The following is an 11,128-nucleotide window of genomic DNA, read 5'->3' on the forward strand; positions in this document are numbered from 1 at the left end:
CCCGACCGGGCACCATGGGTGAAGGCCTGGCCACCAGGCGCTCGCCTGTGGGCCCCAACTCCAGACCTGGCTCCAGGGTGGCCCCTTGGACAGGGTACACTTGTTCTTGTTGTTTTTCTTCATAAGGTGTCTGGGTATATTTTGCATTAGTGATCTAAATCTGAAAAGTAACTAGTATCCACACTAAAGCTGTTCTATAATTCAGTGATGTCGATGTACAGTTTTTGCCTTTAACATGAATTTAAGTAGAGGTGAAAAATAGTCAGCAAATAGAAAAACCCTAGCAGTATACTAGAGGACTTCTTCAAATGTGTGTGACTCAGTAAGTAAGGGATGATTATGGTTGAGGGGTGGTTATGGGAAATAGAGTCCCGACAGGGGAATCCCCCCTCTTTGGATATGAAGAACTGAAACGTTTGTCAGTGCCACCATCAATACTTAGTGAAGCTTTGTTTTTGTGTCAATATCTCAATATCTCATGGCAAATACTTTAATGCTAATTTCATGTGAGTACTTTAACAGATTTGATTGTAGTCCGTACACACTCTTACTTTTTCAAAGTTTTCTGATTCCATTCCTGATGTTTTCAACAAATGTAGAGACAAAAAACACATTCAGTTTTGTTTTTTTTAAATAGAAACTTTTATTTGTACCAGTAAAGTACCAGTTTGTCAAAACTCTACTCCAGCAATAATCAGATTTCATTGTTCAGTAGTAACAACATCACAGATCATAGGGGTCAGCTGTGTTCACTTTCACTCCTCCAGAATAATCTAAATAAATAATTCTGAATAAATAACATTTGATGGTGTTGCTGCAGAGCGTGTTGAACAGGGACAGTCAGTTTTGATAAGGGCACAACTGGTGGCAAATAAAGGCAGTAGAAATATTGGAATGATTTGGAAGGCCATGTTGGATCAGTGCAACACAAACAACCTCCAATAAAGGGAATTTCCTGAAGTTCATAATGAAAAAACCACAAGTGGTTCTTTATAGCAAAGTTTCAGGAGCAGGACCACACCTCAACAGCACCTCTTAAGGCACTCTTATAAATTCAAACCTATCCATCTCTTCCCCTTTTATTCTCAGATTGTGCAGCCCTCCCTCCCTATCTCTCTCCCTCTCCCTCCCTCCCCTTTTCTCTCTATTTCTGTCTTTCCATCTATACGTGGGGCCTTAAAGGGGGGTTTTTCCTGACTGGGTGCTACTAAGGATCCCCTAATAAGCATCCCCAAACCAACAACAGTGAGAAACTCAACGTCTAATTCAGATTCATTACTCCAATTAAAGCTAGGGTTGGTAGCCAGGGAAAACTATCTAACCCCTCCCCGCCTCCCCTCGGAGCTCCTCCGAAAAGACGCCCCCACTCACATGCAGGAGCGCTGCTGATTCGCGACCATATGATGGTGACTGATTCAAAACCGGTCCTCAGCACATCGTTTGTGTTTTGCACTACGTCAACTCATGTCTCACTCAGCGGTAAGAAAACACCAAAACATTATCATAGTGAAAGTTAAAAACACAAACAAACATGAAATGTACGCGCAGGAGGCGGGCAGAACGGCAGGACAGGATTTGATTGGTTTCATAATTTGGCTCCTGATGGCAGGGATTGGTTGGTGTTTTCCCAGGTTTACTCCGGCTGTAGATAGCGGGTTTTTGTATTGCTCTTTTTTAAGAACACATTATGTATTGATTACCATCGGGACAGAAAGATCATTTTAACCAGTATAACAAAAAGTGTATCTAAATCTGACTACCAACCCCAGCTTTAAGTAAATATTCATAAATAAATAAATCATTGTCAGACTGCATCCTGTTGATGGTGTGGTCCTTGCTTGTGAGACACAAGTTCTAGCATAGCTTAAGACAAACAGGGTTGACTTGTAAAGATGAGGACATGTTAATCTATTTTAGCCCTTTGGTGAGATGAGTAGACAAACTTCTGATGAGAAGGTTTCCATATGATCACACGCTGTATTGTGGCACAGGCAGGACGACAGGGAACGGGTTTCCTGTGGGAAGAAATAAAAACATGATAATGGCTTGAGTTGACACTTGAGCTCTTGGTTAAGATGTCACAGAAAGAGAGGCAATGCTGCTGCTAATCACTGCGAGCATGGCAAAAAATAGCTATTTACTTTATTGCAGAGTTGTAACAGCGCAGCTTTTTCAAAACATATCTACCAAACCTGTTACAGCCTTTATTAAGAGGAGAACACAGACCATGGAAACAAAACGCCAGTTTAAATACCAATCATATTTGATCAGTGCACTGTCATTGTTGTGTTATTAGCTGGCAGCTAACAGGGAACTGTGCTTTGAAGAACATGCATGAACTGTAAATGAAAGCACACAGCTAGCATGGCACACCGTCAGTTCAAATAAGGTTGAGTTCAGGCTAAACACAAACATAATCATAGAAACTTGGAAATGAAAAGGATCATCACACATCTTAGCCTGTAGATTTCCTGAAATGATTATTTTACTAAGCAGCTTGTTGACCCCCAATGTGTGTTTGAGTCATGTGAGTCACCTCTTAAGCCATGCATTTTTTGGAAAACCACATCCAAACATAGTGACCCAGAAGTCTTATTACTGACCGGGATTCTTTTTTTTTTTCAGCTCGGTCTGCTCACACCGACAGTCGGCCAACAAGGGCAGCAGCAAAGACACATCCCAGGTTAGATGTGAGAGTGTGGGCTGTGTTTGGAGAAGTCCCAGTGGATGATCCAGCCTCTGTGAAACAAAAAACAAAAGGCTGTGAGTCTGTGAATGTTCTAAGTCATCCAGGCCATGGTCATGTTGCAGATCAAGCTTCAAAAATGATTCTTTAGCAGCTGTAATACAAAGGCCATACCCTTAACTCCCAAAAACTGTAAAGCGATGAGATACACTGACATCTAAACCCCTTTCACACAAGCAGTCCTGAAGGTTTCAGGACTTTGCCGGGGAAGGCTGAATCTAATTCAATGTCTGAATCTGTTTTTCCCTTATAAAAAATAATAAGTGTGAGTGTCGGTTGGTAAGAATTTTGCCAGCATATTCTCTTTATTGCTTACCTCAGTTGCTTGTTTATTGTTTATTACTCTTGTGTTTATGTTGAAGAATTATCTATACCATATTAACACACTGCACACTCTGCCATATGGACCAAACCAAGTATTGCAAATTTCGGAGAGTACGTCCGACATTTCCTTGCTATAAAGCTGCATGTGAAAAAGCAGTATCAGAAAAATTAAGGACCTAAATGTCCTGAAATCATCTGGATATTGTAGGGAGTTAACGTGTAAATGGGGCTCTAGCTTACACTCAAACCAAAGATATTTTGGACCCAAAGAGATAACAGGACAAGTTAGGAACATATGTAATTACAAGACACAAAAATGTTTTTTAAATATCAAATTCCTGAGCTACTATTTTGAGCTTATCTCTATTAGGAGTGTGAAGAGATGACAGTCTCTGTATCTGTATTCAGATAGAAATCTGGAAGTGGGTGCAGCTTATCTTTTTAACTTTCTTGCAACAACTGTCATAAAATTCCAAATGAACATTAGTTTAAAGGAAGTGATGTCAATGGAGGAACTGCAGTGCTGTCACTTTAACTTGTTGCGGTCTGTTTAATTAACCATGAAATACTACTAGAATGTTCATGGATGCTGAGTCAAATGTAAAGAAATGGCTTAACATCGTAAATTGGTGAAAACTGACTGAGATACAACTGACTGAGGTATAACCAGTTACCATACCAGGATGTGATCTACCAGTGCCTGCCTACCAGGGGCAGATCTGGAAAAATATCTATGAGGTGACAAAGGGGTTGGCTTAGAGATTTTAAATTGTGGCAGAAATGATTTAAAATAGTCAATGATGCTGCTAAAACAACAAATAATTAAGTGTGGCCTAGCAAGGAGGGGTGGAGGAAGATGACTGAAGCTGCAGGCTTTAGGATTCATCAGTGAAGCACTTAAAATAAAACTGGAGTTTCTTATTTTATATGTCTTGATAATAACAAGCAAAAATATCCAGAACCATCTCATTATTGGTGCCTTATGAATTCCTGTTCAGACTAGAGCTTATCTTTACTCACTACACAAACACACAAACACACAAACACACACATTTGGGCACTCACCAGAAACAGTGACCTCATACTTGAATGTGTGCTTTATGTTATTTATATAGATCTCTCCCTCGTAAACATTGCTGTCATCAACACTGAGTGGCCCAAGGGTCAGAGCGCCAGTTGTTGGGTCCAGTTTGATGTTTTCCTGGTGATACGTCGGGGACTTCTTTGCATCACAGGTGACAAGGGTTTTTTTGCCATTATCACAGGACCACAGGACAGAATCGTCATCTTGCAGCTCATCGGATCCAGTCGACAGAGTGAGGTTTTCTCCAGCATATGCGGTCAGTTTCTTGATTTCACTGGATTCAACAGGTAGACTGACTGCAACGGAGGCTGAGAGAGCGACTGAAAGAAAAGATGAGAGAAGAGATGTATGTATTCCACATGTTTTTGAAATGCAACTTTATGCTACCTGCCACTGTACTTATATTCTGAGACACAGGTAATACATCTTGGATGTAATGAGCTAAATCAATATGTCCGATCTGTCACTCTATACCCAATGCTTACGCTTCACACAGACCTGAAGGGGGGTTACTTTATGTACTCTCTCACAGCTGCTTAGACAAACAGACAATCACATTTTTCACAACTTGCCTGTTCGTTTGTTTTGCATGAATTCTTACTGTTTAATGTTTATCACACTTCTTCCCAAAGTGTGGGAGATGAAGGTATAAAGGTAAGCTGCAAAACTGGCTACTTTCCCGACCTGATTTGTACTTGGAGTGGTGAGTATTTTTTTCTTCTATATAATGTGATGACATAGCTGCAATGTGTCAGGCAAGCAGCTGTTTCTTTAGCAGGTAATAGTAGGTAATGTATTTGATGGTAAGATATTTCATTACAGTGAGAGGTGTCATTATGACTGTTCATGAGATGTAATTTTTCACCCAAAACTAGATTCAGACATCCTCTAAATATTCACAGTAACAACTCAGACAATAACTTGGCAATCAGTCCTGCACAAGACATGATGGGAAACAAAGCATGGTTAGCCGATGCTGTACTTGGGTGTAGACTAACATTAGTGGTGGGCGATATGAGCAAATAAATATATCTTGGTTCTTTTTTTTAATTTCACGATAACGATAATCTGAGAATATCCTACAAAAAATACTGTACAACTCTACTTGCAAACAGGACATCTATGGATAGACAAGGCATTTCAGAACAAAAACTCTTGTTTTTTTTTAAAGTGCTTTGTACATCTTCTGCAAAACATTGTGCAACAATATTCTATTGCAATATTTAACAATGGGCAATTTCAAGTTATGTCCAAGCTAGTGATGTACATTTTAAGTATTTTCCGTGATTGATTTTTGGAAATGTTAACTATGAATTATTGATTAATCAATACAAAAAAAAAATATTATTCTTACGTCAAAAACAATGCCAAATACGTTTTTTCCCCCCTAAATTATATTTTCTACAGCAACAGAATGCATATAACTGACGGTATTGAATACGGGTGACACTCTTATAAAGTGAAGGCTCATAATACTAATATAAACGTACTTCAGAACAGGGGCGTCGCCAGACCCCCTTTACTGGGCCACGTGCCTCAGTATAAATGAGCTGTGCCCCAGTATCAGGGGCGGACTGGCCATCGGTAGTACCGGGAGTTTCCCGTTGGGCCGGTACGGCCGGAGGTGAAAGAAAAAAAAGGAAAAGACTGTAGGCGCAGTTGTTAATGTGTGGCATCCACCGCAGTAATTCCCATACATTGATTTATTTGCGACCTGCTTGCGAAGGACGCGAGCCTCCCTCCCCTCCCCTCCCTCCCCTGCTCAGAGATCATTGCTGTGATCCGAGCAGCAGCAGGTGAACTCCACACTCGCAGCTTTCCCTCGGGTAAGGGACGCGGACAGCACAGTTAGAGGTCTGGTAACGTGACACACGAACAGTCAATTTCATATTATTACTTTTTAAATGAAACCAAATGACGTTCTTAAAATTATCACATAACTTCTGTAGATGGATATCAGGAAGTTTTTCGCCTGAAGCAGAGACAGGGAAGCAGTGAGAAGAGATGAGAAAGAGGGAGGTAAAGTCTGGTATAAATTAGCTAGCGAAGTTATTAGAAAGTGTGTTAAACTTAAATGCCTATATACATATAAATCTGTGCGGTGCGTTTTTCATTTTGCGACTGCAGAGAATGAGGATCAAGGTGCTGGAGGAGGAGAGGGAAGAGGAGAGAGCGAATAGTTAAACGCTCCAACACGTTCCCCATGAAATAACTCACTTTAACATCGAGGCTGTAGTGCAGGCTTCCTATCTTTCCATTGTTTGAAAAGCCTCAGAACAGGAAAACGGAAAAAGCAGCTACTTACATATGAAAGTTATGCGAAGTCCAAGGGCAGCCATATTCAAGATGTGACGAGTACTGCCTTTGGCTACTTCTGGAAACTGTGAAAGCATTCAGCAGTGCGGAGAGTTTATACCCATAGCCCCCCCCTTTTTATCTGCACATGCGCACATCAAACACATGTGGCCCTTCGCTATGAGCACCTCAGAATAATGTGCAGTACCTTTAACACTTTGAGTGGTTGAAATCAACCTGTTTTCTAGTTTGATGTCCACAATGAGATGAACTAAGTTGTAGCTAATTATACTAAATGGGTTCCCCCGCCCTCCCTACCAGACTCAGCAGCTGATATGTCAGCAGGTGCACTGTCTACCAACAACTCCCCCCAACCCAATGAACAAGAAGGTGAGCAACTTAGCATGCCAATTAACATTATTGAAGGGGGTCTGTGGGAATCTTTTTTTTCTCTCTCTATCTGTACTATTACAAAAGCCTATAAAGACAAAGCTATAGCTAAGCTACATAAGCTACAGCCTATAGTCTGTTTTGGATGCTGGGCAGGTTGAAGCATTGAGTGATTTAGTCTGTTTTAATGTCAGAGATTACTCAAATAATACCTTCAAATCAGATATTTTGATGCTGACTGAATTTTGGGCGGTCCTACATGGGGCAATTTGTTTAAGTAGCTTTAACCCCTTAATAATTCTTTTTTTTTTTTTCTCTCTTTTCTCTTGTCTGCATATATATTTCTGGTTTGTGTCATGTTTGTCACAAACTGTCAAATATTAATGCAATTTATTCTTGCAGCAAAAGAAAAGAAAGAAAACCTTTTTCTTTTGTGCTTGTGACTGTGTGCATGCAACCATCACCATCCCTCTTAGAACTCTGGCCTATCTTTTATTGGCAGCTAATATCATGTTCTGTAAAAGAGGGCGTGCACACCTAGGTGGGCCAAAAAAAATAAATAAGAGAAAGTGAAAGAAAGATTACATAAGGACCCCTTAATAATTCTAATTAATAAACTTGATCCGATAAACTTGAACACAATAAAATATCAAATCTAGCGTTGCTGATACAGAACAGCATTCTGTCGATCGATTATTCTGCATGATTCAGTGTTGCTCTTTTCTGTTGTGCATTCATGTTTAAAGACTATTGTAACTTTGATTATGATGTTTTTATAAATGGTGTATTACAAGACATATATGGGGCCCAATGGGATATTTTTTCAGTGGGCCCAAAATCCCTGGCGGCGCCCCTGTTTATGATGATCTTAAATCAAGTGGTAATCAGATTTATTTTTATGGAAAAACTGATCCAGTTGTTATCCTCTTTTATCCAACACTGCAGAGACGTGTGAGTTTGTGTTAATTAGACAATACTCCAGAAAGACAGATGTTGGTATCATGTACTGCCTGTGAAAGGCTCAAATAGTGCACTTTGGTTAATTTATTTTTGGAGCCATTGTGAATTGCCAAAAGAAACTGTAATTTGAGGAGGTCAGGAAAGTGTACTGACAGCTGGCACACTCGAAAAAATCTCCTGGTACATTAAGGGATTCAATTTAAAGGTGATGGCACCGGAGCATTCTAGTCCTCTTAAAGAAATGATGCATGTCTGCTTAGAGCTTTGGTAACCAAAGTTCACAGTTTAGGACATCCAGTATTCTTTTAAGTAGAGCAAGACTTAGCTGAAACTAAAAGCACTTGTTGACTTTAGTAACAGGGAAGAAGATCTTGGTATGTTTTGACTGTTTGTTTCTGAACTGAAAATATTAGAGGATGATTGTCATCTGGTTTCTGCGTGTGTCTGTTATATCAAAGAAACAGAGTTAAACCGTGTCTTGATGGAATAACCAGACTCTGAAGTGTGCTCAGTCTAAAAGCAACAACTTGGGAGGGATATACAGTATTTGGTATATTTGATGTCAATCACACTCTGATGTGGACTAAACAAACATAGACAATATTTTTTAAGCAAATTTTATTTCTTTATCAGCCCTCACATTCAAGAAAAACATAAACAACTCAGCCAAATAAAAAAAAAAATGTAAATATAACAAAAAACATCCAAATCAGTGCAACAAAGTGAGATGATTCAATGGGAGAGCGTCAGAGATGCATTTTTGTACATGCCCAGGATATACAGTATGTATCAGAGTACCTGCAGACTGTCATGTTCATCAAACATGTTCTAATTAAACAACCTGTTTAAGGCAAATTACTGCAGATTTGAAATGATCCACTTTATGTGAAAGGCACATAGAGGATGAGTTTTGTCTCTGTGCTGATTATGACAAAGATTTGAGTTAAGACTGAGACCTTGATTTACATTGAGTGATGGGAAAAGAGGTACAGCTGCAGGGATCAGGCTTTTCCAGAGGAGAGCCCTTCCACACCTCAGTGCCTTGTGTCTGCGACCTGATGGGAGTGGGACAAGATATGTGTTCAGTGGATGCGTGTTGTACTGCTCTATTGAGGTTGTAATGCGTGTGATGGCCCTGTTGTTTGAATCTGTGAGGTTTAGTGTGGGGAGACTGATTATTTTAGAAGCTGTGAGGGTTACGCCTGTGAGTTTGGCTTTATTTTTAACAGATAACATGCTGTAGAAGCTGGTGGAACAGTACAGGAGGATGGATCGAATCATGCTTTGATACAGCAGCAGGAGGAGACGGGGGCTTGGATTGTTTAAGTAACACAAATAAGCACATCATAAAAAGTGATTGAGGCAGCTGCCAAAATACTGTGGTCTGATTGTTAAGTGAAGCTGTAAGTACATCCTCTGACAGCTTTGCTCTGAAATGCCTTGTCATCCTGTGAGTAATTTTTGCCACACGTGAAAGGTGAGCTGGACGAGGGGGAGGTAGTTGACTGTTTACCTCAAATACCACAGATTTCACAACAGTTCTACTGTCTGTAACAAAATAACACTCTCAACCCCATCCTAAGTAACGTAGTATATTTCACAGGTTGTGATTTCACTGGTTATTTTTTCTGACCTTTAATGGTGTTTTACACAAATGTTGAAATGTTGCTGTAATAACTTGGAAGTCAAGGACACTGCTTTTATTGCTGTCATTATCCTGTCACAGCTCATCCACACTGCATTTTACAGACTAGATAAACATATAGTCTGTAAGTGAGGTGGGGGGCTAGACTTTTAGTACTGCCAGTGTTCTGTTTTTCATTTGCAGTAAGTTTGTAATCAGTCACAGTAGCTTTGACCAATCAAGTTTTAACACTGTAATCTGGCTGTAATTTATTTATCTCCAGAAGCAGATAACTGCATGCAAGTACATCTGACTGTTCAAACATTTTAACTTGATGCTGTTTTACAAAAGCAGATAAGCTAAGTTTTTCCAAATCAGGTTAGATTTCCCTAAATCAGAAATCATGGCTCTGACCTAAATTCAACAGACAAACATTATAAAAGTTGTTTTCTTCTCCTCTTGAGGTAAGACTTGACAAAGCTTGACTCTTTATGCTTCATGCATCATGATGTTGTTATTTCAGCAAACTTAAGACCTGTAAATTGTAAGCAAGTCACTAGAAAGTCTGTCCTTTTTTGGGGCTCATCAGGCTTAAGTAAGAATGCTGTCCTCAGTTAAACTGACAACCACATGAACCAAATAAACAGGGCTATCCTGGGGAATGCAATGGACAAACTCCTGATTGTGTTTATGTTACAGATGTAGTCAAACATGAAAGGAAGTCATGGCTGGAAGTTGTTAAACGATAATCCTGCCTACACCAGACGTAATAAAAAGTTGACACCTGTTCCTAAAGGCATGTATCACATATCGTTATCAGGTAATGACAGAAGATGACTGCAGACGGGTTTTGAAATTGCACTGACGGCTACCTCACTACACTGCTGCTGCTCACACTGCGAGAAAACTATTTTATTTATGTCAAAGACATTCTGCTGTAAAACAGTCCTGAAAGTCTCATAATTGCTGAGGAAATGTGCTATCCAAAGATAACCTTTACTGGCTGTTTAGCTTACCAGCAACTTACGTTCCTAACATATAATTAAAAGCCTAATCTATGAAGTAGTTTTATCAACATTATAGTCAGACAGACTTAGAAACACAGCTGAACTTATTAAATCACAGCTCTCACAGCGGACAACCCTTCTAAGGAAATACGTTGTGTCTGCTGAAGTAACATCCTAGCATTATCCAGTTGTACTGGTGACAGGATATCAGGAGAAAAGTCATAATGCATATAATACTGGAACAGCTCTACTGTTTGTTGAACGTGTTCAGTGTAGATGTTCTTAATTCCTACAGTGTTGACAGTTAGTGAAGGCATCAGGAGAGATGTAGAGTGTGCGAGCGGGAGAGAGGAGAGACAAGAGGAGAAGTTTTTCATTCATTCAAACATTGATTGTTGTTTTGTTGGTTGGTGTGATCACGGCCGACAGTGACCGGTTATTAAAGCTCAACATGTTCACGAATCGGCTCGTCATCCCTACAGTGTCCGGACGGACGCTACAATACATCTACATTTTCTGTAGGAATTACTAAATGTCATTAATTCTTTTGCGTGTCAGAGCCCCCGTGGTGAGAGCTTTTTAGACTCTGATCCGGACTACAGTCCTGAGCAAAGCACCTCATCGGGTCAGAGGGGACAGGTCCGGGTCGAGCGAGAGAGACAGTCAGTAGAGTCAGGGGAAGCAGAGGCAGGAGACAG

At 40.1% G+C, this 11,128-nt stretch overlaps 1 protein-coding gene across 1 annotated transcript; it reads right to left on the reverse strand.

Annotated features, from left to right (window-relative positions):
- Positions 1 to 1,738: 1,738 nt before the first annotated feature.
- Positions 1,739 to 6,587, reverse strand: LOC117816112. Its single transcript, XM_034688231.1, has 4 exons — positions 6,460 to 6,587; positions 4,136 to 4,474; positions 2,604 to 2,739; positions 1,739 to 2,015 (listed from the first exon to the last, which is right to left on the reverse strand). Exons 1-3 carry the CDS (start codon positions 6,545 to 6,547, stop codon positions 2,636 to 2,638), a joined length of 531 nt encoding a protein of 176 aa, XP_034544122.1. The 5' UTR covers positions 6,548 to 6,587; the 3' UTR covers positions 1,739 to 2,015; positions 2,604 to 2,635.
- Positions 6,588 to 11,128: the final 4,541 nt, after the last annotated feature.

Source organism: Notolabrus celidotus, chromosome 7 (assembly GCF_009762535.1).
Source record: "Notolabrus celidotus isolate fNotCel1 chromosome 7, fNotCel1.pri, whole genome shotgun sequence".
Lineage (NCBI taxonomy): Eukaryota > Metazoa > Chordata > Actinopteri > Labriformes > Labridae > Notolabrus > Notolabrus celidotus.

Coding starts and splice junctions, on each gene's coding strand:
- LOC117816112 (XM_034688231.1), bottom strand. CDS start 6,547: ATGCTTTCACAGTTTCCAGAAGTAGCCAAAGGCAGTACTCGTCACATC. Junction 4,475..6,459: donor ACTTCGCATAACTTTCATAT/GTAAGTAGCTGC, acceptor CTTTTCTTTCAG/TCGCTCTCTCAGCCTCCGTT. Junction 2,740..4,135: donor GTATGAGGTCACTGTTTCTG/GTGAGTGCCCAA, acceptor TTTGTTTCACAG/AGGCTGGATCATCCACTGGG.